Source organism: Falco rusticolus, chromosome Z, assembly GCF_015220075.1.
Source record: "Falco rusticolus isolate bFalRus1 chromosome Z, bFalRus1.pri, whole genome shotgun sequence".
NCBI lineage: Eukaryota > Metazoa > Chordata > Aves > Falconiformes > Falconidae > Falco > Falco rusticolus.
This window is the reverse complement of record NC_051210.1, coordinates 7,159,166-7,186,948: the sequence shown is the minus strand read 5'-3', so window position 1 is coordinate 7,186,948 and position 27,783 is coordinate 7,159,166. Positions and strand designations below refer to the sequence as shown.

At 40.2% G+C, this 27,783-nt stretch overlaps 1 protein-coding gene across 4 annotated transcripts in view; it reads left to right on the top strand.

Annotated features, from left to right (window-relative positions):
* The window catches only part of MCTP1 (multiple C2 and transmembrane domain containing 1), a 276,103-nt gene that overhangs the window by 225,594 nt on the left and 22,726 nt on the right, over positions 1-27,783 (top strand). For 3 of the 4 annotated variants that reach the window (XM_037374432.1, XM_037374433.1, XM_037374435.1), the window contains 2 exons: positions 8,816-8,917; positions 10,859-10,912. In XM_037374432.1, coding sequence (XP_037230329.1) covers positions 8,816-8,917; positions 10,859-10,912 — 156 coding nt within the window. The remainder of the gene's footprint in view (positions 1-8,815; positions 8,918-10,858; positions 10,913-27,783) is intronic. The other variant, XM_037374434.1, reaches the window with a different exon arrangement.

The window sequence follows — 27,783 nt, the reverse complement described above, 5'->3', positions numbered from 1 at the left end:
TCTGACTGCCTGTGGGCTCTGCCTAATGAGGAAGGGTCAGGTAGTCCCTCAAAGTGATTGAAAATGTTCCCACTCTCCAACTGCTCTTGTCTCCTTCCCTGAGATGAAACAGTTGATTGTGTGGCTGGAGTGTGCCATATTGAGAATGAAACCTGGTTTGCATAGTTATCAATATTTTTTTTCATCCCCTGTGTATGTGAGCCTGACTACCATGGTTAGCTCTGCCAGCTGTTGAGCCAACTGCTGTAACAGGCACATTGGATCTCCTCTGGTGGCACTGCAAGTTCTGGTTCTTCCTCGAGTAAAGAGGTAGCAGACAGGGAGCCCAGGTTGTCTTCTTGATCCTGCCATTGAGGAGGAAAGGCTGGAAGAGGAGTGGACAGATCTGGCAGGTCAACAACCAGTTGCATAGCTTTTATTGACAACAGGGACTTGGTTTGTACAACCATGGGATCCTCCTTGAGGACTGAGGACTGCTAGGAAAAGGCAAGATCCACCTCACCAAATGGGGCAAAATCTTCTTTTCCAGAAGGCTGGCCAACCTGATGAGGGGAGCATTAAAGTAGAAATGATGAGGGAGGGAGGTGATGATGACCCACAATCAAGTGAGGAAGTGGTGGTCTGAGCTGGCAAGCAAAGGGCACAGGGTGAAGTAGAGAGAAGAGACCTCAAAACCAACCAAACAGGGCACAGAGGGTGCCCACCCCAGGTGTAGGTACACAAATCAGGAGATGCCACTCTGGAAGAGGCTCTCACACCCTTCTGAGAACCCAGCATGCCAGGGGATCTCTCCCTGTAGTGTCTTGTACATTAGTGTGCACAACACAGGAACTAGTAGATGTTAAGAACACAAGAAAGCACTTTTACTGTGGTGTGGTCACACTCAGGACAAGGGTCCCCAGAGAGGTTGTGGAGTCTCCCTCCATGAAGATATTCAAGACCTTACTGGACATGGCCGTGGGCAACCTGCTCAGAGGTGACCTTGCTTGCGTAGGGGGATTGGCTCTGATGATAGCTGCTTGAGCAGAGGGATTGATCTGAAGATGCTGCCAACATCTGCCACTCTCTGATTCTCTGACTGAAGATACTAATCTTTTGCTCTTTTTGGTCTATTATTTGTTAGGCTTGGGGTTTTTTTTCCCAAGCAATTTAAAATTTAATAGAAGAACAATGCATATGCCTGGAGTTACCTATGAATGTTCTTCTGCCATATATACCCCTATGGAGAAGAGGTTTAATCACTTCAGTTCACATCTTGCATTTATAGTTAATACTTAGAGCCTTTAAGGAAATATTAAATAGCTAATTTCCTCTTGAAGTTTCAAGTTGCACATGTCATTGCGTAGAAAATGAGGGTGAGCAGCTGGGAGTTAATGTGCTGTACACAATTTCTTATGAATCTGTATAATAGAGTATGTACACATATTATTGGTCTTGTACGAGTGATATAAAATGGCACAATGCATCTTTTAATTTCATTGAAGATTTTTTGTGAAATAGGCTGTCATGACTTATGTTTCTAGAGCATATGTTTCTATTAAAAGTTAGAGTTGGACACATTTGGGATGACATTTTGATGATAGACAAAAAATAACTTTTGTTAAAGGCAACCTTTCATTTTGAGATTTTAACCAGTTTCTGTGAGCACCTTTTATACAGTCCTCCAATATGATATGTATGCTTAGTTTTTTTATTTAACTTTATGTGTCTTCTGGAAACTGCCACATGAAGAGAAACAAAAGGGGGGATGGGAGGAAGGATCCTTACGAATCTATCCATCGCACTGAATTCTTCGTTTCCTCAAGAAAGTGCAGTAAGTGTGATGGGCTTGAGTTGGTTGTGCAACCCCAGCCCAGCTGCAGCTGGAAGAACTTTTCTGGTTAGAGCCTGACCACTTTCTTCTGGGAGCAAGGAAACGGTGTCCATCAGAGCTTTTGGTGAATGTGTTGCTGCTCCTGCTTGGGGCAGAGCACCGCTTTGCTGTACATTCCCTAGAGAAAGCAACCCCACCAGGAAAGTGCCTGATGAACCACCTGTTCTCCTGCAAACTGAAAACTGAGTTATCAAGCGAAAAACCAAGGTAGTAACTTGGGTTTTCTGTGTTTCTTCACGTTATGGTCTTAAAGTGTGGAAACATGAGTACTTAAAAAGCTCTTAGTTTCAAAGGGTGTCATCTGCAGATGGATACAAGGGCAGGCACCAAGTGCTTCAGATCTGTTGCCTGTGCAGTACTGAGGGGGGTTGTGCTGGAAGCCCAGAAATCCTCTTCTGCCAGGGAGTCAGCAGTGATTTCTAGCTGAGGACTACATTCTTGCTCTGGATTTATGGTGAAAATAGGTATCCTTGTCTGTATTGTAGCTAGACAGTGTCGGGAATGTGTCATTTGCACAAGATGATACAAAAGGGTGTTGTCAGGTTGGCAATTGCATCTTGACTTCGTTTTGACTGTACTTCTCTCTGGTTTTGCCTCCGGTATGATAGCCACAGCAGCAGCCACAAAATCAAAGGTGGTGGGAGAATACACAGCTAGGCACAGAACAGTATTACATGTGTAAAACTAGTCTGATTTATGAGGCCTCTAAAAGTAAGGAAGATACAGTTGTTTCTATAGCATGATTTTCGACGTTAGGCGGAAAGGATTTTACCTTGTATTTGCTAACCACTAAAGTCAACTTACGTTGTGCTCGGCACCTCAGAATAGAAAGTGTCTCTCGCTGTTTCTGCTTCAGCGCAGTGGCAATCGCAGCACATCCCTCTGAATGTTGCAGCAAAGTCCACGATCTTTTCTTAAAGACGCGTAGCCCACCTTACTTGTGCCAAATTATTCAGAATCGCAAACTTGCTCTCCGTTTGTTACCGCCAGTGAGGTGAGTTAGCAAGGCTTGTGCAGACCGGTCATCCCCTGCCTGTGCATTTGGTGTGGGTGCTCCCCGAGCACGGAGACCACCGGCAACATGTGCCTGAATGTTAAGTAGCCTGCTGAGAACCGTTGCTGCCTTCGTGCAGCTGTTTGTTCTTGCTATCTGACCCATATAGTCAGGAAGGAAAAATACACCATAGTGCCCCAGTATGGGACAGGGATTTTTTTTTTTAATAAATCAGAAAAGAAACATGAAAATGTCAGCTTAATCAAGCGTTTAAATTTTATTAATCAAGTCTAATTTTTATGAGTGCAAATAATCGCTGAAGCTGGACAAATTTGCTCTAGATTGCATCAGAAACATAATTTTAATATTTAATGGCCTGCTGAATTTAAATGGAGAATTATCTTTATGAAACATGCTCTTCATAATTTGCCATTAAATGAGAAATGAACAAATCAACATAAATCTTACATAAAGGTTATTTAACTAAATGTTGGTACTATAAATATTTTAAATGCATTATGCACTAATTTAACAGTCACACAGTACACTATATAAAGATATAAGTTGGGCAGAAACCATAATAGAATGTAATACTGCAAGTGGCTATCTGGGCTGCAGTTAAAAGACTATCCGTGCTCCGTGCTGCAATTATAAACCCTGCATCAGAGGTTTACGTACAAATCAGAGTATGTAGTAACCCCTTGCTAAAACTTTACATGGCTCTTCTTATCCTAGTAGGAGTTACAGAAGACAAAGGCAGTGCAGAACTAAAATATTTTAGCTGGTTTTGGTCACCTGAAGAAAAAAACTAAACCCCCACCCTAGGTATCTCCAGCATTTAAAAAAAGAAAAGGCTTTTTTTCTGTCATAAACCAATTGATTTTTTAATTGGATTTTGCCTTTTTTTCAAATATAGACTTCCAATATAGTGGGCACCTAAAATTGAAGTTTACTGCACATAGAGGCATTTTTTTCTATGAGACTGTTTTAATGATTTTTGTAAATTTTTTTGCATTTGCATCAAGATTTACATTGCAACAAGATTCACTTGACAGGCTGTAGTGGCCATTATAAATAATCAATATTATATAAGCTAACATCAGTTTAGTTTCTAATAAAAATTCCCAAGTATTGTTAGTTTTTTATTCATCTTTGGTCTGGTTTTCTTTTACTTCAACACATTTTAGTTTAGCCTAGAGTTTAAGAACTTGGGGATTGTGCTGCAGTTTTAATGTATTTAGCCAAATGTATCACCTGAGGTGGGGGGGTAGGGGGTGGGGGGGAGAAAAAATTAACGGAAATCACAATAATATGTGTATTAGATACATTGTCACCTAAAATATATAACACAGCTTTTTTCTACTGGAAAGCTTGTCAGCTCCAAATTTTAATGATAATAGTGATAGACTGTGTCACACCCATGAGCTTAAAATTATTTGGATAAATGCTGTTTTAAAAGAGAAGCGTGTCTGGTCCTGCTAGAATCTGAAAACTGTTTGAAGAGAAGTAATAATAATGGTGAAAACCTATATCAAGCCATTGTGTCATTAATAAGAGAGTTTATCATGAGGTTTTGCCCAAGATTTCTAGCTCACAACATTGTGTGAAGGTGTTATTTTTGATAGTCCTGCACAGCGAACTTGCCATTGATATTTAGCCAGCCAAAGAACAGTGGGTTTTTTCGTTCTGCTGAACTAAAAATGAGGCATTCTGAGCGAGATCTGACATTTCAAGTGCACAGTACATGTTGAAGCCTTTAGATGGAGACATACTTCAAATAAACACCTAATATTCAGTTCATAGTGCATTGTGTAAATACAAGAAAGAGCTAAGATAAACGAGAACCAAATATTGAAAGAAATACAGAGAAAAAGGCCTACTACGTGCGCCATTTTTATGTTAGAAATGACTTAGTCTTACCTACATTACCTATATTCATTGGCAACTGAATATTGAGGGCATATAAACCTGACAACAGGAAAAAGGTAACGTGCTCCTCTGTAATAAACTGTATTTACAGCCTATGCCTGTTGCCAAGCAATTTATTATACTGTAAATAAAAATTCTGTTGTTGACATTACAGAACTACACATAATCACTAGCATGCATCAAAAGGCATCTGATAGCCATATTAAAGTCTCATTTCCTATTAAGGATCAGACTAAATTACAATATGAGCACTTCCCAGAATAAGCTAACCAAATGCATTCTGTAAGAAGAAATAATTGTATTTGAGTGTCTCTGTAAAAATCAGGAAGTATTTTAGCAGTAAAGTACTAATGCTTTTTGGTTTAGCCTGCTGTCTTCTGTACTGCAGTATATTCAACCTTACTGGCAAGCTTATCACAGTAATTATTATTACATCTAGTGGTTCGGTTACCTTGATGATTGCTGCAGATGAAATACCCCAAGGTCAAAACATTAGTGGTATTAATCAGGATCGCTTGTATTCCATATATACTACACTCTTAAATCAGAATCTGTTAATTTGATTTTTATTTTCCTTATAACTGTGGTATATAAAAGGTGGACATTTTAATTAAGCTGTATCTCCTGTAAAGTTTCTCCTCAGCAATTCCGTGAAAGAAGCAGATGTCATGTTGTGAACATGAGCAGAAAACTGCTGCTGAAGCCGGCTTACTGGCAATGGGCATCTTCACTTGAACTGAAAGTACTTGGAAATGCCCTGAGAGAGGCCAAGTGTTTTACGCATCCTTCTGAATCTGTGCACATCGCACAATTTTATATTACGTTTACACACGGACACTGAACTGGGTGGCACACATGCATACAGTACAGTTTATGCTGGCACGGTACGAATGAATCATGAAATCCAAACGTCCTGAACAGTACAGTCCTGACGACATTCATTGCACATCTGGAATGCATCTAATTTGGAATCGAATCTCGTTCTCTCTTTTATTTTGTCTTACGGATGTGAATACCTACATGTGAAAATACAAACGTCTGCAGAGATTTTGACACTGCAACATGTGACCTAGCATAAAAACAGTTTTCTTTGGTTTTTCATTTGAAACCAGCTACGTTTGAAGGACCACATCAAGACACAATTCAGTCTAGAGAAGTGCTAGTGGAGGCGGGGCATTGCTTCACTTTAAAGAAAAGTATGAAGTTAACAGTCGTCAGGGTTATCTCCAGAGGTAGTGCCTCTCCTTTTATTTTTTTTTCTTTATTTTGCATATTAGTGGAGAGCAGATACCTGGTATTGTTAACATGTAAAGACATCAAAGTATCTCCTGTGCAGGTGTTTCTTTTGGATGGGTTGAGGAACTTAGAACGGAAGATAATTCACAGAGTGACTTGTGGTTTGCACGTTTTGTGTGAGAAACAGCAAGCTGATAGTAAAAGGGATGGACCTTTCATTAAAAGTGGTGTTAAGTTTCATTGTGTCATATTTCCATGGAGTCTTCAGGTTCAGGAGGTATTTTAAAGTTCCATGCAACCGCGGGGTTCTGATTCAGCCTCCTTGTAAATAACTAGACTCCAACCATACTTTGCAGGTGTTGAGGTTAGAAGTCAAAGTGAATTCATTTCTCAGAAATCCTATCCTGTTTGCTAGTCGACAGGTCATCTTTGGAATAAATGCAAGTTGTAAGTCAGTGTCAGCTTCCTCCCAAGACTGCGCTGCAGCCCGCCGAGGCCGGGGTCTTCTCTGCCATGCTGAGGCAGCCACGCTGCCTCCTGTAGCCTGGTGCAACGCTGCTGCCACGCCAGAACAGACACCTCTATGACCTCTGCAGATCGTACAGCATTTACAGACCGAGCTGCTCAGAGAGGGTGGGAATGGACCAGGAGCAATGGCAGCACGTCGGAATTAGCCTGCGTGCTCCTGCCAATTAATAAGCTTTTGGTAGGACTGCTTTGCACAGGGAGGATCTTACGTTGTTTAAGCATCACCTGCTTACTGTTTGGCTGTGAAGCAGCTGACGTGCCATACTTGAGGCCATTGACGTGTGTTTTCTAAAATGTCATCTGTATTCCTATTGCGTTCAAGGGACAGTACCAAGAAACAGGTTGACCTTCAAGAACCAAGAAACAGGTTGGGCAGAAACCATAATAGAATGTAATACTGCAAGTGGCTATCTGGGCTGCAGTTAAAACAGGCAAGACCTTCTACCAGTGTGCGGCGTGTAAGTCTGTGACAAGTGACATTACAGAAGGTCATGTCACTTTTAACTGCTTGCATTAGATCTTTCTGATTTCCCCAGTGCCCTTCCTTTGTTTGATTAATACTACTTGATTTCAAGCAAGGTATAGGAAGGCATACTTTAGAACAAGTATTCTATGGGCAATCTAAGATTTTTGCCATAGAACTTTTAATAAAATAACTCTAATGTTTCATTCTATCTTCATATGCTTTTTCCTGCCCTCCATCTCCCTCTCCTCTCCCTCCTTCCCTGTTTCCTCCCTCCCCCCATCATACCTCCCCCAGGTACAATGCTTGACATAGAGATCCGAATAACTACCATATTCCTTCAAACCAAAGCAGCACACGTGCACTTTATTTGAATAGCAACGAGGCAGAATCAAAGGAGAAAAAGAAATTCCATTGTGTATGTTTTTTTCTGCAGTATTCTTACTACAATGTTGAACTGAAATCTGTTGCTCAGATCTACTGTACCACTTGGAACAGCCTTGCTTTGTTCTGCAGAAATAGGTTGTACTTCGGGATATGGCTTTTGTAAGGCTTCAGCGTACTGATTCTGCACAGATAATACAATTATGAAGAATCTACTGTCCCTGTTTTATTTTGTGTCTAAGTTCTGAAAACACTTGTTTTAGTGGTTTGATAAATTGTATTATTGTGTCCTTATTGTCTGAACGCTCTTTTTTTAAATTTTATTTCTTTTAACTCTTCCTTTTGCATTTCAAGACAAGTGAAAGCATGGGCTATGTTTTATGTACTTCAAAGAATCATTTAGGCATCTTGGGCACAGGAGCACTTTTACTGTATTTTATTTTGGTACAATAATCAAATTCTGTTTTCCTTTCCAGACAATTCGGTACTCCGAGGCTCAGTGTAATTGATGATATGACTAACCTGGAACAAGAGCGTAGACTTGCAGTAGCTTTTGAAGTAAAAAATGGAATGGAGGAGCTGGAAATCTGGGCTCAGTTCTGGGCTTCAAGTGATTTCAAAGGACTTTTTGTGTCCTTTGAGCAAGCTAGCATTTTGCCACTGTATAGAAGCTTGTAAAGTAGTTTGAGATCATTAAATGGGGAAGAAAAGAAAATGTGACTCTGAAGTATTATTATCTGGATAATTTAGAATGGGTATTGTCATGCAAGCGATTTCAGTGAGGTGCCATCATTTGCAACAATTTGAGAGGTTTCCAATTCAGCTAATTGTCTCCATGCTAACTTTAGCACTGATGTGAGATAGGCATTCTGCTGTTCAATCCTGTCAAGACAAGGGATTTCTGGAAGTACATAAGAGATCTTTAAGTGTCTGGGGAATCGTAATGTTGAATAGTAGGAGACGTAGTGAGTTTAGTCAGCTCCAGGTGTAGGCAGTATCTGAGTCAACAGATTCAGGTTTATACCTTGGGCTTTAGTCACCTAATGATGTAATTGCAGATTTTTTTTTTTGCATGTGGCAAAACTGATTTGAGAGGGTTTCCGTCTCGTTGCAGCCCTTGACAGCTTCTTTTCATCCTCTCTCCTCAGTTCACTGTTTTCTTGGTAGAGCTGATGCTAGTGTTTCTGGAGCTGCGTGGTGAACTGGATCACCAAAACCATCCGTGTTGAAAGTTTCAGGGTGGGTGGTTTTTGGAAGAACTCAGCCCAGTGTTGTAGTTTACAGCTCAGCTTCCCCACAGACTTGGAACAGCCCAGGGAAGATGACAGTGAGCTACCAGGAGAGGAGAGGAGCAGGGGGGTGATGCAGGTTCATGGGAAACTGAACATGCCTTTGCTTCCACACACAGGTTGGTGAAGACAGGACCCTCAGACTGCTCCAAACAGGATGGCTAAAACAGTGTACCGAGCTTCAGCAGGAACTGACAAGCATTTCCCCTCTCAACGCTGAGGTGTGACCATCCCGGACTCTGTGCACTGTCTCTGATCCCTTTTCTTTAAGAAATGGAGCAGAGCTGGCCAGAAGGGGAAACTGTTGAGGGAGGTGTCTTCTTCATGGATAGTGGCTAGAGCACAGCCTTGTTTCCTTCTTCAGCCCAAGGGGACACAAATGCCTCTGGCTGGCTGGCATCAGGTCAGAGGCTGCAGAAGATTCGGCCGGTCAGGCTCCTCCTGCTGAAATCGTCTTTCTGGGCAGGAGGCAATTCAAGAGTAGTTGTTCCTTCATTGCTCAGGTCATGCTTCTTCCTTTTGAATGTGCTCCTTCTTTTGCTGTTCCTTTGGGTTCTAAGCTCAGGGACAGAGCAGCCAGTAGACCTAACTGGAGGCTCTTTCTCTTCCAAAGTGTCACAGGCTTGTTGTTAGAGGTGTTCAGAGACTGGGTTCAGACAAGGATGAGCAGCTGAAACTGCCGATGTTTGGAACCATGCAGCTGACCTGTGTGCACTAGACATGCGTATTAAATCAGTCTACGTGGAGTTTACATTTTGCATGGGCTCATGTAACAGGGTTAACTGGGATCTTCTTGGTGGTGGAGATAATTTGGAGAAAGGCATCTGATACACTCACTCTTCATTTTTAAGTTCTTCTCTTTCCTGAATTTGGCTGTTGGGTAGTGTTAAAGTCCCTTTAGTTCTTGGACGTGGATTTGGACACGATGAGATTGTACTTGCAGCTGTGTTTGGGGGCGTGATTATAGAGTCATAATTTTAATGTGTCATCTTAAATGACACGTGCACTAAAATCATTTGTAGCTTCACCTATATAACAAAGCAAACTATCGTTTTAGTTGGTAGCAGGTCTGTAAAATAGGCCGAAGTATTAATGTTTCATATGAACGAGTTCTTCCTTCTCTTGTCCTTTTAATGCATATTTTATAATACATAGTACACACTTTTTGCATCTGTAATATGACACTGGGATAGTCGATCTTTGCTGACCTTCATTATGGATGTTCTTATAGCCTTGTGAGTACTCACAGATAAATAATGATATAAAGAGCCACATTATTTTCTGGTTATAAGGAGGTACAACTGTATTACAGTTCTACAAACAGAGAATTTTCCCTGTGGTGTAGGCAGAAGGGGCAGTCACAGTGTTGTGAGAGAGGGATTTGTGAGTTCTAAGTCTGCATCTGCAGCTGATCATCTTCAGAAAGTCATTTAATATCTCTGTAAACTAGATTTAATAGTGGCTCATTTCGTGCTTATGGTGTGATTAGTAATTATTAGTATTTGTAGAATGGAGTGTATGTGTATATTTCGGTGTTGGACTGAAAAGGCTGTTTAAACAGAAAAATACATGGATGCAGACATGTGGCAACTGCAGCTAGCAATGAATGTGCGTACAGATTATATGAAATGACTATTAAGAAACACAGTGCTAATGCTGACAGAGCATATGGTATATATCTTTGTTGTAGATTATAAGGAGATAAGCTAGTATGAATTTATTCCCAGCTTTGTATTCTTCAAATCTCTTGGTGAATGCTGTAAATTCTGTTAAAAATCTTGCATGTTTCTGTAGGTAGCAGTAAATTTAAAGCAAGCATTTGTGTGTGCTGCATAGGCACCAGTGGAGCTGACAAAGGATTCCTTTAGTTAAAATAATCATATATTGAATTTTGAACTACCTTTTAAATACTTAAATTGTCAAGCAAGCATTTTGTACAGGAAGGGTTTTCAGTATATAATTCCCTGATGTAGGTCAATTAAAGCTGTAACACTTTCCTAAATTTGAATCTCTAGATCAAGTGTTTTTTCCTAGTTGTACATTTTCCTTCTGTGCATTTATTTCAAATGTTAATAAAGTTTTCATCTACAAAAGCTTTAGAATTGACAGAACAAAACTCTTCCTTTTTAAATCATGACAACTACTACTGTTTCTGTCTGCAGGTAGTGGAGGACATGCTAGAGGACGAGGAAGAAGAGGATGACAGAGATGACAAGGTAATTATCTTTCCTAGCACTTGGGTATCTGGGGATGGGAGAATTTAGACATGACACTGTTTTTACAGACAGTTAAAAAAGGAGCTGAAGTGTTTTAGTCCAGAAAATTGGACAGAGCTGTTTATCATCCTAACAATGCTACAGTGTGTTGCAGGAAAGGATAGAGGACTATAAATCCTGCGGTCTTTTTTTTTTTTTTCTTTCTTTCTTTTTTTTTTTTTTTCCCTTGGTCCAGAGCTGGGTCAAATATTTTTTCTGCCAGGAACAAAAATAATTCAGCCTGTCTGGAACTTGATAGCTCTTGTGAAGATAACTGCAGTGACAACTGTTTTTGAAGGACAAAAATTTGTCCTGTCTTGAGTATTACAAATAGGGCTGCATTTTAGGGGAAAAATGGTGTAGAAATAGCAACTCCATACTAGCTAAAGTTGGGATATTGACATCTATAATTCTCAAAAAATTACTTGGAATGGCTGAAATGCTTTGCACTCTGTATGACATTTAAATAATCACAATTCTCGTAGGCATCTGCTTGATTTGAAGTTGGCATTGTGGCCCAGCAAGCCAGGTCACTGTTGCAGATCGCTCAGCTATCTGAGCAAACGCGGTTTGGTTTTGAGGCTGCTGGTTGGGCTGAGGATTGCAGCCACAGTAAATAACAGCTCATTTCCACATCTTATTGAGCCAAGCTATGGGACTGCTTGGATTGGTTGTCCCCCAGGGAGAGGGAAAAACCAGAGAAAAGAAATTAGAATGACCTTGCACCACTGAAGCAATGGCTAGCGCTGGCGGGAGAGCTTTCTGGTGAGACGAGTGCAGTGAAGACAGCCCCGTCGTTGCTGGTATTTTCATACCAGGAAGGTGATATTTGTGGAAAGAAAGAAAAGGGGGGAAAAATAGATAATTTTACAAGAACTCCACATTAAAATACAGATGATTTTGACCTTCACAGATGTTCCCCCACTTCTGTTGTGGTAAAGCAAGGAGGGTTGGTTGTTTTTGTGTTGGTTTTTTTTTTTTTTTTTCCAAGAGGAGAAAACCAGTGTACGTTAATTTATGCCCTTGACCTTTGTTTCTAGTTGAGATGTACAGTTATACACCACTGTAAGAATTCATATGCTGGCAGCAGCATTTGAAATGTCAGAAAATTCACTGTGATTAGTTAATCCCCTGAATGATTATTTTTCTGTTAGCTAACACCTAAGACCTGAGAGATGCTAAAAAAAACCACGGGTATTCTCCTCATTCCGTTGCCAGCTCAAACATTTTACGATTGACAGAAGGTTATTATGTGAAATTCTTCTATACATCACTTAAATTGTTAGCTACATCATTTCAGAATCGACAAACACTGTAGTAACAAAACCTTCTTTTACAAAACACGTATGTGATGGTTTTTAGCACTAAATGATATGAGCATACACTTCTGGCAATAAAATATATGATTTATTGCAAAGGTCAGTCATGTAGCTGTGGAGAGCTTGTATTTTAACTCAACATGCTGGCTTTGAATCATCATTTCTTTTCTGATAAACACTGATCTGCCATCCATTTGAGGGCATTTTCTCCTGTTTCGTTCTGCTTTATTATTAGAGCTGGTGCAAAAGTATCATCCTGGTAGCGTGTGTGTTCCTGGATATTTTAATCACTGTGATTAGTTCACAAAGAATAGTGCTTGACTGCTTGTCATTTAAGCCAGCCTATGTAGTTACCACTTAGTGGTTTTTGGAAAGTACAAAACAAACTCCTGTGCAAGGGAAGATGAGGGCGGGGGTCAGCCCCCCACCCCCCCAGTTCTCTGGCGATTAGCTGATGCCGGGCAAAATATACCCAATTAGAAATACCGCACTGGGTTTCAATGTTGTGATCTAATATTCAGCTTTCTCAAACTGACACCAGAGTTCAAACATTTTTCTAGACCTAGTTACCAAGGTTGAATAAAAGTGAGCGCTGACATTACTGTGTGCATTCAGTGAGCCCTTTTATTGAATATTTAAGAGCTGTCTTTCTATACAGAAGATGTTTAGGTTGAATTTTATAAATTCAAAGCTGCCTTCGTTATTGCAAACATTTTGAATTCTCATGATTGAATATGCTGTTTGAATGGAAAAGGAAATTACACTTTCTAAAACAAGCATTTATGGACTACCAGGTATATTCAGTACTCTTCACAGTGGGCATTATTTTGCACTGAACTAAACTGTAAAATGTAAGCACATGGTTAGGACCAAGTTGCTTGTCATTAGAAGCTGGTAGGGTGTTTTTTTCTTTCTGGTGCACTAGACGTGCTCTGGTAACTGCTGCTGTTCCTCTTACATCTTTTTGTCAAAATAGAAGGGTGCAGTTTTGCACTATTGAGATTCATAGATGTGTTTTCTTAAAGCTATGTGCAAGACCAAATTTTCTGAGAAAACGAATGCATGTTTTGTAACACCACCTGGTAGCGGCCTCTGGCTTTTATTATTCCTCTGTTTTTTTTTTCATACGGTATCATAGAAAAGTCAGGTAAATGGGTCTTCTTATGCGATAAAAGTGAAAAGATTAATAAATGTGCCAAAGCCTCACTTTAATTGAAACTGAAGCATATGTTGCAAGTATGTGAAATATGTCCCAGATGTTTGACCACGGCCAGTGTCTTTGCTTTCCCTGATTACCACAAGGCAGCTATTAGTCCTGTAACCTTTGGACTTAACGGTAAATGGGGTATTACATGGCACAGAACTGGAGCACCTGTTTTCCATTCAGTAAAGACCCCTGGCAGGCTTTACCTAAGCCTGTCCGTATGTTTTCACTTAGCAGATTGTTGGGTGATTATGAAAAGTGTCTTTCTTTAGAGCCAGCTTAGATATTAGTCACTTGCTCACAGTGAAAGGGCAACTCTTTGGCTACTTGATGAGGTCCGTGTGGGCAGGCACTGATGTAGGTTATGGGACGTGTGACAGAGGGACGTTGCTCCCCATCCCGAAACTGAAGAGTTACTGAAGTCATAAGCTGAGGATGGTCAATGCTTAGATGTATGTAATTAGTTAAAGTAATGCATTTTATTAATAGCGTGGTGTAATACTGACAGGAGTTTGACAACGTAGCTTGCACTTGCCGCAGTACTTAGTCTCATTCCAATGTTCTGAATTTTAGTAACCTTATTTTCACCCTCTGCTGCAATAAGGTACACAGGACTGTCAATTTAAAGTCGTAGGATTTTTTTTTTTTTTTTTTTTTTTTACTGGAGAATGTTAACTTTCCTCTTGAGTTGCAATATGGCTAATAAACTAAAATGGCAAGTATAGTTCTTGTTATATCAGTTACAAACCGATGCTTAGCAGTGGAACACTTTTTTCCCTAATTTTGTTTCTTTGTCATGTTACATATTTAGGCACTGAAGAAGTTGTTGTAGTTTGTTTGGCTCAGGCATTTTTCCTTAGTTTAATACTAGTTTTTCCAAGAAATAGCACTGGATTCTGCATTCCATATGTTCCATACTGCTTGCTAAGCCTATGCCAACCACAGATTTACTGTGGTTGATAATCTGATTTCTGTCTCCTCCCTCCCTCTCTCTCTCTTTTTTTTTTTTTTTTTTGGCTCCCTTCCAAACACTGGCTTACACTGTATTTTGGCAAATAAGGGTCCGTTAAATTACATGAAGTCAAATTACCAACGAGCTATCAAAAGGATTTTTACACAGTTGTGTTATAATAATGTAGCGGTCAATATGCATAATCTATGTATATAAGATTTTGGTTTGTCATTTAAGAAGTTCAGGTGTGCTTTTCACATGGCTTTATTCTTTGAAAAGCTGCAGATAAGATTTCAGATAATCACAAAGAATTTCAGCTCAGCATTTTGTGGGAAGCCCTCAGCATGCCACAGAATAAGGCCAGTGAGCAATGCTACTATTGCAGATTTAAGTGGAGGAAGATGCACAGTATGAGCACTATTTTATTTTACCTTTTTATTAACAGTAACAGTATTTTATTAATACAGAATATTCAAATCATTTGCACCTTTGGCTACTCTCTCTCTAGGTTTTCATTCTTTGAAGAATTCCTTGCAGTTCTCAGTCAATGTTATTATGTTTCAAGATAACTAGAAGCTTTTATAATGAATGATAGTTGAGGCAAATTAAAGTATGTTTTAAAGCTTTTAATCATCCCTGCTGAGAGGTACCAACTTTGTTTTCAAGCCAAGACACCTTTGTAACCCATCTCAGAAGCATACCCTGCATTTTTACCAAAAGTAGATCATGAGGAGGAGGAAAGATAGCTCTGATGTAGCCTGTATTTTTATATTCTTTAAAGGAGAAGATTGTAATCTATTGTAGTGGCAGTTATTTCCTATAAAGTAAATGGTGGAAAAACAATAAAGAAATAGAGAGTCAGTGGAGTGAAGAGAAAATTCCAGACTGAATAAATCCATAGGTTCACCTGTAGTTTGATTCTACCATTGAATTCTCCGTGAACATAGCCCCTAAATACTAACTGTAAATAAAAAAATAACAGCTTCCAGTGAAAACTGTAGCTTCATATGAAATTCCCGTCCCCTGAAAGCTTTGCCAGACTGTGTGTACTTACCAGACAAACCTACTACAGGGCAATCTACAGTACGTAGCTGCAGAAGTCAAACTTCTCAGTGCAGTTTGGTTTCAGCTCCCTTTAGTTGTTCCTACAGAGGTGGCGATAAGAGGCATGTGTGTGGGTTTTATCAAACTTGTACATAGTAGAAGGGATGATGGTGTAGACTGCTTCAAGCCATACACCAGAGTATCAGCTGATGCTGTTTCTGATCATTGGATCGTCCCAGAGTCACAGCTGTGGAGTTACTTTTGCCGGCATGTACCTTGGATCACATGGAGCCTTTGCACAGGAGCTTCCACAAAGAGTGGTTCCCATCCTGCCCGGTACTGGGGCATTGGGTGGGCTTCGTGATCAAAGGGTACACCTTTGGAAACAGGTAACTTGGACAGCTTTCTGAGAGGTTTAGTTTTAATGAGATCAGGCTTCTTCATCGCAGCACAGCCCTGAAATGCGGTCAGGATTACTGGAGTAAAATGAGTACCAGTGAGATCAGAATCTGCGGTTTCTATCTGGAGTTTGGCACCAGAGGAGGTGTGTGTGTGTGAGAGAGAGTCCCTGGGGGACCATGTGTCTATAAACTGTTGAATGAATTGCACACATCCATGTACGTGTTTTTTTTTCACCTGTGACTAATACAGTGTGGGTAATGTTCCTCATTTATTAAGTAATCCAAGTATAATTCAATAAATTATTAAATCAAATGAAGGATATGTCTTAATTATGTTAGCAGTTGCAGAATGTGACATAATTTTGCACTACATTTTTCATCTACCCTTAATATTATTTCTTAATATAACTAAGCAGGTTGAAATTCTTTGAGACCAAGCAAAGGTTTGTTTTCACCGAGCTCCTCAAAAAGTAACTTCATAAAACAGAGTGTCTTCTCTGTGACTCAGCGGAGAGAAATAATGAGTGTTGAAGGAAGTGGCCAAAAGCTTGTACTGCTGGGTTCTCTTTGAAAAAATCTTCCTACACGTGCAGGTCGGTTTACTTCTTATCTCCAAAGACATCCATCTGTTATGTGGTTTTAAAAGTGGTGAGAATGGACCGTTTCTTATTATCTTAACAGAATTTTTTAACATAGTTTCATGCAGAATCGTGACATCTGGGTTCTGTTTTGGCCACTGCCATGCACCACTTGCCACTCTAAGCAAGCTGTGTAGCTGCATAAGTATTTGCCAGTTGCCTGAATATTTCTTTAGGTTTTATCATAGCTCCCCATTTTAGCCTTCTGGAGACCAGCCCCAAACACCTGTTTTAGAGAGATGCCTTTTGAACTTGTTCTACAGCAAAGTGTACTGCCCATAATACAGAACAAGTCTGCATCTAAGTCCCACAGAAAGCAGAGATGGTAACGTGTAAGACAGAACTTCAGAAGCCTAGTAGAAGAGAAGTGATGGTTGAGATGGGCTAGCATGAGGATGGGTGCTGCACAGACCTGGTCCCTGGTGGCAGACATGGGGCTGGCACAGTGTGCGTGAATGGGAGTGGAGGACCAGTGGAGTTGATGCTGTGGGAGAAGACCATGTCCAGCAGTGTGGCTGTCTGCAAAATGGGTAGCATGTTGTCGTTTGGGTTTTCAGCTGAGGTTTGATGCTGAGGCTCACAGCACAGCACAACTGTAAATCTCCTTTTTGAGCTAGGTGTGTGCCTTTGACTTCGCTGAAATGCTTGTCAGAAAATTGCAGTCTCAACTACAAAAATTTGCCATGACAGTTGATCAGGCATTGCTGTGCTTTATGGAAGAAAACATGGGAACGTGGAGAAATAAATTGCAGGGTTTTGCAAATAACATGCATGTGTTTTGTGTGCAGTTTAAAGTATCTCTGTGTCAGTAGAAGATTTTATATTGTTTACTTGATGTTGAGGTGTGGATCAGTGATGGTGTCGCTGGACAAATACATCCAGGCCAAATACAATCCTGACAAAATGGAAGAGGCACCCCTGACCCAAAGAATTTTAAGTGCAAATCTTCTCCTAGCTGAGTGTGGTATGGAATTACAATGCTGGCTTTGTGCAGCAGTGTCCACAAGGACACAGTGTGGCATGGTAGGGAGCAGAGTGTGCTGCTGCTTGGCTTTCAGCAGCTGGCAGACCAAGAGGTAAATTTGGCATAAATAAAGGTTGTGGACAAATCGTGCATATAGCTAGCTTCAATCTTCTTCCTTTTTGTTCTGTAGATGGGGGGGGAGGTGGCGGGCGGGGAGGTGGGGGGTGTGTGTGTGCATTTAGCAATAACTACTAGAAAAGCTCCAAAGGGGTGGCAGTTTACTAGGGAAGTTTATCCTCTAAATGAATTAATGTGGTCACCTGCTTCAGCAAGCTGTAAATACACTTCCATTCAGAAAAGGCAAGTGGTTCCACCCATCCCAGAAGTTGGTGGACATAAAGCTCCTAACTAGTGGATAACTGTAGGTGCTTAGAGGCTTTCCAACAGGAGTTTTGTTACCAGGCACCTTCTCCTCCACTGCTCTGGACTATACATGCCTTTTTTGGGGGGGAAATTACATGTTAGAATGCTGATAGCTCAGATGATGTCACCTCTGCCAAAAAAAGGGTTTGCCCAGTCCTCCATCCTGCAGTATCTCTTCCCACTTTCTGTTGAGATAAAGGTTAAAGCAGCCCTTTGCTGCTGAGTTTTCATGGCTTCTTGGTTTTGGTGCCTGTTGGGATCAGGTGTGCACCATGTATGAAATGTGCTTATTTTCCAGTACTCGTAATCCAGACATGGAGACAATTCTTTAATCATGGGAACCTTCCATTAAAAGAGTTCTGTAGATTTTAAAGCATAAGTGCAGGGAAGAATGCATCGGTTTTCTGTGGGGGAAAAGTATATATTTTTGTAGGTATCTAGCCTCCTGCTGTAGCAGGGACTGGAAGATAACCAAAGACACAGGTGACTGCTATGTGAAGGATGAGGTTTTCCTAATTCCTTTGAAGCTCTTGTTTCTGTTTGGGCAGTTTATGCGGCTTAGTGGTGGGTCTTGCCAGGGCAAGAGGCAGCAGTCTGCCAACCTCCAGCAGAAATTTGCGGAAGTAGCTGATTTGTGAACCTGTATCCTCACAGAGCATCCTTCCAGCAGGACAGGTACCTGCCATGGCTGCTGCTGCCTGGTGTGGGCTCACAAAAGGTCAAGCGCTGGAACAAAGTGCTGGGGAGGGCAGTGGGGTTTTTGTGGGTTTAGTGACTTTTCTGTTGAGTTGCGTGCCAAGGGTACAGATGCCCACCCATGATCCTTGTGGGAGCAGCTCTGAGTTGAGGATCCTGTGGGAACAAGAGCTGAAACAGAGAGAGATGCCAGAAAAGACATAAAGAAAGAAAAAAAAAACCAGCTTGTGGAGACAACTTAGGGAACCAGGGTGGCCGGGCGTTGGGCAGACAGGGATGTGGGGAAGGATGCTGAGATCTGTGTCAGGAGAAGGCGAAGAGGCAGGGAGAGGCCACCAAGCCCTGGGTGGAGGTGTGCTGGGGGAACACGTGTGGGTTGAGCATCTATACAGGAATGTGCAGAGCTTATCTTAAATCTCACGTACCTTAATTTGGGAGCAATTGGCTTTGCCATCTTGGTAGCGCTTTGAATGTAGTCTTCGATGTACAACTGAGATACACTCGAAAATTAGAATTTATGGCATATGGAAAAGCAATAAACAGTTGTTTTAGCACTCTAGCTTAGTATTAAATGTGACTTAAGGACCGGGGTGGTGTCTGCGTTATCTGCATCATCAGCAAATGTATGTTTGACTGGTTTGGGAGCAGATGAGGTAATACGATAGGTTAACATACAGCTGTAGCAGTCTGATAATGCAGTGTTTTTATTGATTGCCTAACTGAGTAACTGCGCCAGGTATTAGGTTTGCTTGTCACAGTGCTTAGTGCCTGGGGTAGTTGAGCAAGTTACTTTTCCACTGAGTTGACCTCAAAGTCTCAGAGTCTTTCAATCAAACTCCTCAGATTTCATACGCTGGCAATTCTGTTCCTTTTCTAATGGGCTATATTAAAGGAAATGTGTCACCTTTTGCACCATGTAATACTAAATCAGATGAGAATTCATGCACAATTATGTCAGTGGAAATCTAATATTACAGACCTGCTTATCTCAAGATAGCACATGGAAAAATAAACTTGCACAACTGACAGATTTACTTGATTCTACAGATAAGTTATTTGTAAGTAACTGAGCTGAGGAATGTATATGGATTATTTTCATACATTCCAAAAAATGTCTATGAAAAATGGCTAATAAATATTTTAAGTATGGGTTCTCTCTTCTTTCTCTTTTTCCTGTTTCCTTTCCCCTTTTATCTTTTCTTGGCCTGCTCAAGCGCTAAAGAAACAAAGTCCAGGGTGGGAGAAACAGACTTTATGTTAGCAAACCCTTTTTGTTCTGAAGGCTAACAAGTTTACAAAAACAAAATGGACACCCCTCATTTATGTAATGTCACAGATACCTGATGGCATCTAGGTAACACAGAGCTCTGGGAGAAAAGCGCTGTATCGATAAGGTATTGCTTTCTGTTTTTCTTTTAACAGTGTAAAAAAGTCAGAACACCATTGCTAAATCTGAAGCTTTCTTGCAATCAGAAATAGTAATTTAAGATTGATTGCTCAGCAGATGTTCCTTTTAGTATTTTACAGAAAAGAGTAGCATGATTCCTCCTACCTTTAACATACGGCAATGTGTTGTTATGCCTTTAATGTGTGGTATTAGCTATAATTTAAAATCAAGTATGGAAAAGATGTTTTTTGGCCTTAGATTACTGTTTGATTGAAATTTTAAATACCAATAGGGAAAGAATAGATAGCAATCCTTTAGAATACCCTCTCTGCTGCTGCAGAGGAGGCGGCTAATCTATGGTTGGGTTTGTTTTAAAATATTTCTTTTTTATGTTTGGGTGGGAATTTAGAATTTGTGTGGGTGATTCCATGCACCAAAGCATCTTCTAGTCTATTCTGCAAAGTCCCAGGGCTGCTTTCCTTTCCACTCTAAAAGAACAAATGCTGCCTGAATATTTTAGATCAATACATAGCATATAGTGAAGATCAAGAAACAGTTTACTCAGCTATTTTTCTGAAGCATAATACACACCCCTGCATTTTGATAGAGGAATGGGTTGCATAGTAATAGTTGTGGTTTCTCGACTGTCTGTTAAAAATTAAGATTTCATAGTGTGTTCAGGGAACGCTTGAAGCTGCATTAACAGAAATTACATTATATAGTGTTACAGGCCAAGAGCCAGTTTGTTACTAAATAATTTTTTTGAAACGTCTCTTATGTTGTGTAATTTTTTTCACCCAGCTTCCTCAGGATATTTATTGATTCAGAAGAAAATATCGCGGTGTTCTAACACCATGATATTTAAGAAAAAATAACAATAAAAAAAAGTTTTAGGCTGAATTTTGAGTTCTTAATGCATAAATATGGAAATGTCATTTCCTGAAAGCGCTGAAGATTTTTTTTTTTCCCCAGTGAAATGTTGTCTGTTTATTTGGTAATGGACTAAAAGTGTTCAGATGACATATAGACCCTTTCTTGGTTTGCTTCTGTAAATCAGTGCCTGCAAACTAAGGAGAGGAACTGCAATGGGTCAGTGAAAGGTGTTTTCAGACAAAAGCTAAAGGTGCTTTTCAGGATAATCTAACCAAGAATGTAACGAACGTTATGCTGCAGCACAACCCACCAAGCAAAGGCCACCTTAAGGTGTGAAATGCTTGTCTTTTGGAGGCTGGAACTCCTGAACCCCTGTGCACAGAGACCACTGGAGACTCCTTGTTCTTCAGACTTTGAAGGGAAAACACAACAGTTTGGGTGTTGGACCACAGTGTGTTTTCCTTCGATGCCAACCAGACTTCAGGGGCTGCTCATTCATGGGCCATAGCCCCAAAAAGCCCCAAGCAAAAGCCAGCAGATTCAAGAGCAGCACTCCACACTCTTGAAGCTCCCCCCAAAAGTTTGGTGAGAAGCTCCTTTTCTAGTAGGTTTTGCTGTTTGACGTTGCATCTATTGGTCGAGTCAAAGAACAGCACAACCCCTTCTTGGGAGTCTGCTGGAAGAGTAATATGGGGAAAGTTCAAAATGTTTTATATCTCTAAATTGCTGTTTTCATTCAGAGCTCAGATGTCACCACAGATGGACATAATCTATTGAGTTTGAAGAAATACCATTCTTTTAAATGGAGCTGCCTTTAAAAAGCAGGTCAGCATTAAAATGCGAAGAAAAGTAGTACAAGATTTGATGGAAATATGCAGAACAGAGCCAGATCCTTTTTCCAGATGACCAAAGCACAGTAGTTATAAGTTGTTTGGATCAAATATATTGGGATTTAAGGTTATTGTCTCTGCCAATACACTGTTTATTTTTTGTTGTCAGAACAGTGGAGGAAATATCCTTTGCTGATGCTTTTTTTTCTTTTATTTGGCTTGGGGATCAGGTCATTGTCTGCCCACCAGTCCCCACATCCTCAAATTTTTGCTCTGCAGCTCATGTTTCGATGCCAGCTGCTGAGATCCTTAAGTAGGACTTTGGAATATCTATTTTCTTCAGGTTTTCTGGGGGAAAAGAAACAGTTTTGATGTTGTACTTCCAGGTCATTCACAAGTATTACTGGAAGTACCTCAAGCATGCAGGAACATTTTACAGATGTTTCTTCCTTATTCTCATTTTAACACTGAGATGTTTTAGTGCAGATTATTGAGATTCAGCAGTCTACCCGTGTGTCCTGAACTAGAGTGGAGAAAGAAAGGTTTTTTCTCATTCCTTCGAATATGTCTTCTCTTGTCTGTTTCCTCCACATTGGCTAAGCACAGTGCCAAAGCCCTGGGGGTCTGAGTCCGTGAATGGTGTCATTTGTCACAAGCATTAATACTTCTGGCAAATTCCTGTTTGATAAGGAGCAGCACAGAGGAGTAACTCTTTGAGCAAATACAGGGACAGAGAGTCAGGGGAAAAGGTGCGGGGAAAGCAGAGGGGAGAAAAGAAAGAAAATGGCTGTATGCTTGTGTTTCAGTGGGGTAGGTGGGGACGATTGATGAAGAATTTGCAAGGACATTGTCTGCAAAGCTCTGTGTTTATAGAGCATTTCCCATGTATAGATATCGTTTGTGTGGATTACGTCCCTAAGATGATAAGCACACAGCAACTTGGAACTTGTGGCCAAGTTAATACCGTTCAGTACACAAGGGGTTTTGGGCTTTGCCCCGCAAAATTCATTGAATTTCAGAAACCCTAACTTATCTGTGTTAACAAATCCGTTGGGTGGAAGTAGCAGCCAGAAGCATCCAGTCTTTGTAGTTTCACAACAGATTGCTTGAAGATCCAAGCTTAAAACAAAATTGTATTGAAAATAGCTAAAAGGAATTTGACCAAACTGGACTACAAAGTGAATTAAGACTTCTTAGGGAAAGAGGTAAGGATCACAAAAAGGGGACAAATTCATCAGCTGAAAGACATAAGGGGAATAGGAAGAGATTTCTGCTTTAACAATGGAAAAAAAAACCAAAAACCCCAAAACCGACAAGAAAACAATGTATCCTTCCTGAATGAAGAGGGGAATAAAATTGTTTAAAAACTCCCTGATTTTGGATTTCTTTAAAAAAGTTTTCAGCAACAGAATGCAGGAAAGAAATACCAGCTGTAAAGAAAACATGCTACATTTCTAAAGACTATTTTGGGGGAATACTTGGAAGTGATGCTTTGACTATTAAAGAAATTTTCTAATAATCTTACTGCTCTACTGACATTTATTATTCAAAAGGCGTGGCAAAATACAGAAGTGCTGAAAGGCAGGAGTGTGTTATACTTCTGTTTTTAAAACTGCAGGGGGGATCGATCCTGACAATTACTGTTGTTTTAATCTGTTGTTCTCTGTAAATGAAAGACCAGCCTTGAAGAAGAAGTGGCCAAATATGTGGGTTTATTCCCCTATCTGGACACAGGAACTCAGAGAACTTCCTGACGAACTCCTGTGACCATTGACATCAGTGAGTGCCACATATTCTGTGTGTGCTGGCTGTCATAAAATGCACTTTTCTATGTAAAAGCCTCAGACTTTGCAGAACATGAGTTTGGTTGCACATATTTACAATCCCAGTCATTGCTATTAGAATTATGATATAAATCTATGCTTCTATTTCAAAGTCTGTGATGATTATTTTTGATCAAAATGATCCCCCAAATCAGTATCAGGACTTGGGACACCCAAGATGGTTTCTGTACCTGCTGTCCGCTTCCCAGGAAGGTGAGGAGGGTTGGAGAAATCACTTTACACAATCTGAGCATGAAAAACATTCATAAAAGATAATGTTAGCTTCTGAGAAGACACTAAAAAATAAAAGGAAGGTCTGCTGTTCTTACTCCTTTTTTTTTTCCTTTTTTTTTTTCCTTTTTTTTTTTTTTCCTTTTTTTTTCTTTTGAATGAAGTCATTTACAAGGACAAGGTCTTGTAATAGCTTCCAGGGAGTCAAAAAGGATATATTTCCATAAGGATGAAACTAAACAGCAGAAATAATTGTTACAATTATGCTCTAGTAATATCCTGCTTTGCTTTCTCCATCATTTATCTAAAAAGTCAAGGACAGGGAGCACTCCAAAGCTGCTGCACTGCCTGACACGCATAGTAGTGTTCTTCCCCTTCAGAGATGTCGATACCATCCAGACAGTATACATTTCTTCTGGGCATCATCAATATCCTTACTCAGAGTTGTATCCTAGAAAAGCATGTAAGGACAGAGGGCAGAAGCATGGCCAGAGCCCTGGCCTGAGTTTCTAAAGTATAAAATACTAGATCGGTTACCTGCTATTAGGACTTTGAAAAGGTTTTCTGCTTAGGAATCCTTTATATTCTTCCCTCTCCCTCCTCATTTCCATGTATAGTTCTTCCTACTCTTACACTCTAGGAGAAAATTGGAACTGTGATTAGATATACAAAATGATCTCCACCACAAACTACACAAAATCAGCGCCATTCAGTTGTTGCTGTTGTTTTACAGGTTTAGATGCCTATTTAAAACACGTTAATGGTGACTGAGGTTTTAGAAATGTTTATTGAAAGTAATGTTTGTAGTAACAGTAAGGAAAATTGAATGTGGGGTGGATGAGATTAAAATATATTGCTTCTTAGTAGTACTTCAGGTGAATAGTTTGGATCTTTTAGTAATATACATCCATTCTAATGAGGGTACTTCTGGTTTGCTCCATATTATTAGACAAGGTGGGGAGCGGAGAGCTCAGTTCAGCTCTGTCACTGGAATCAGCCAAAGGATTTATGCCACATAAATGGCATATAAAGAAATTAGAAACAAATGACCACACGGAAGGGTGAAACAAGTAATAGCCTCTCGCCGCTGAGCAATCTCAACCCTTGTGACGCTGGGACTGCGTTCAATGACAGTGCTGTACACAGTGGTGCCTTCGTACTCGAAAGGGTCTTTTCAGCACTCACAGAATACAGCTAGGGACACAACATGGCAACAGCTGAGGGGCTAAGCAGGGCTTGTGCATGAAATATGAAAAATAATGATGATGACCAGCTGTGAAAGAGATGGCTGTCTTTTTATACTACTTTTCTGAGAAGCGGTGCCCATTTTATTTTGATTTAACTGGGCTTGCTTTGTTACCCTGCGTACTCAGAGGTAATTGATAACTTAGTATCTAATGCTTTTTTACTTTCTCCACCACCTTCTGTGGTGCAGCTAGTTGTTTTTCTGCCCCTGCTTCAAGGTAAACCCATCCTCTGGGGATGCTGAGACCCCCCAGGCTCTGCTCTGAGAGGTCCCCGCTCCCCTTCCTAGGGCAAACAACAAAAAAAGTCTTAATAATTAATGTCTTTAATTATTAATATTAATAATATTATCACTTGTTAATGTTAATACAGCTACTAATAAAGAGCTTGAGCCATCTCCCTGCAGCAGGGAGCAATCTCAAACACAGCCCTGGAAGGGTGCCCAGCCAGGCGGTGCCATCTCCAGTTGCCACGGGATCTTCTTTGCATTCCGTTTGCTTTTCCATAACTCAACAGGGGTATCTCCCAGGTGCTTCCACCTACGGGAGGGAAATGCTTTGCATGCTACACACTTCTGCGCTCCCCTGTTTTTGAGTGAGCTTTGTTAGTGATTTCCCTCCCTTTCTCTCCCCTGTAGCACCATGTTAATATTTTCCACTGCATACATTAATATTTTCAACTGCACAGGAATCAAAAGCGCTACAGTCAATACAAAGGCAATGCGATCTCGGGGCACGGGCAGTGCAGTAGGATGCTGCGCTGCGGAGGCTGTGCGTTCTCCAAAGCTCGGCATCTGTCTGAGAGTGAAGTTTGGTGCCTCAGGAGGAGGGAGAAATTCCTGCCGTGTTTTGAGAGGCTGACTGGTAGTAGTAGCTGGTTTCTAAGCTCTTCTATCATATAAAGAAAAAGTAAGCAAACTGAAAGAAAAACGCTGTTGTGTGTTCATATGTAAAGTAGAGGTTCTCAGGTGGTTTTCAGTTGGAGGTCGGGTTGAAGGTATTCAGATTTCTCCTCCTCCCTGAGAACGCTGGAGATCTTCTTACATGTTTGTTTTTGTACATGCTATTGTATAACCGTGTAATAAGAATGAATCTATTTCGAAGCACGGATTGGCAGAGCTCCACAGAAGGAAACACAAAATAGCTGTTGGGATGTAAGTATTGGTGTAAATGACCAGTGTTACAGCTGTGGGCACGCCACACATTCTCTTAGCCCTGGTCTCCATAAACAGAAAAAACTCAGTAAAATGAACCATTTATTCATTTGGGATGGGAACGATTACCAAAAGTAGAATTAATTAGCCATTTTCCCCCCCCCAGAAGGAATCATGGCTGGAAAACACTTCTGTGACCCTGTTCAGAAGGTTTATTGCAAGTCTGTTTGCACTGTATGACTGAGGTGAAAAGATTATTTTTTTTTATGCATATCTGTGCAATCCTTTTTAGCAAGCAGTAGACTGTACTTCTCAGTACCTTTTTTCTATATCAGCAGTTCCATGATTCTGTCTATTGAATTCTTGTTCTCCTACTGCTTCTTTGACACTTTCTAACAAACATGCAAGTATCTCAAATAATAAACAGGAAAGGTTTCGGCTCGTGTGTGTACTGTATATGCTTAATTATCACAGTAACTTCTGTTCTCTGTTCTGACTCAAACTCTTGTTTGACTTCCACAAGAGATTTTAACTGTCATGTTTTTCCCTGAAATGATGGATGATTGTTCTACCCACTGTTTTTATAATTTCACCGGAAAATTATTGTGTATGTGCTTAATTCTGCTATTAGTTTTGTTGAGCTCTTCGTAGGAATGCTGTTTTGGTAGCCAGTTTGACTGGTGGGTTTTGCATTGTACGGAAAAAATAATTTAATTTTGTCAGTTCTACTTCTGCTGCCTTTCAAGTTTGTGGAGCATTTATCCCTACTGCCTTATAAGAGTAATTAAGAGTCCCAATTTACTTTCTGTAAACCATTCATTATTTTTAATATCTTTATTATGTTCATTCGTCTTCTGTGTAAATTAAAATGTCCTATATACTTTCTGTTGTTCATTGTCTTATTTTCCCTTGCACAATTTTCATTATTTCTGTAGTTCATGCCTGCCTTTCTTCTGAATCAGCTTTTTTGTTTTTATTTTTTAACTTGAATTCAGTACTTCAGCTGAAATTATCTCTTCAAATTGTATAATTGTGCTAGGTAAAGTTAAGCAACTAGTGTTAGCAATTCATCTAACTTCGTTATATTCCTCAGAAATTTGACATCACCTCCTGAAGTAATCCTGTCACCTCTAAACTTGGCATCTCAACCTTCCTTCTTTTTGATCTGGGTTAATAAATGATTAAACATCAGCTCTAGTATCAAATTTTGTGATAGTTTATCATTAATCTTTTGAGCTCTTTTACCTCTTTCTCCTCACATAGTTGTTTTAATATCTTTTTCTTTCAGGAACAGTCTAAAAGATTTATTTTAAGCAAAATGTAGATTATCATTTGCTTTCCCAGTATCAATTCGACTGGTTATAATTTCTAAAAAGCTTCGAGAAACTTGTCATAAATAATTTTGAAAGTATGGTACTAGGAACTTAAGAAAACAAGCTACCTGAGGGCCTTGGATGTGAGCCCTACTCCTAATTTCTTGCATGTGTACTCATTGTGGAAAAGCTTGGGGAGGTTTCTGCAGGGGTTGTGCGAGAGGATCTGCTTCAAATCAAACGTTGGTGAAAGAAGCTGTAGGAGAAATCAATAAAATGAACAATAACAAATTATCAGGGCTGGATGGTGTTTGCCTGAAGGAAGCTGGGGGGGAA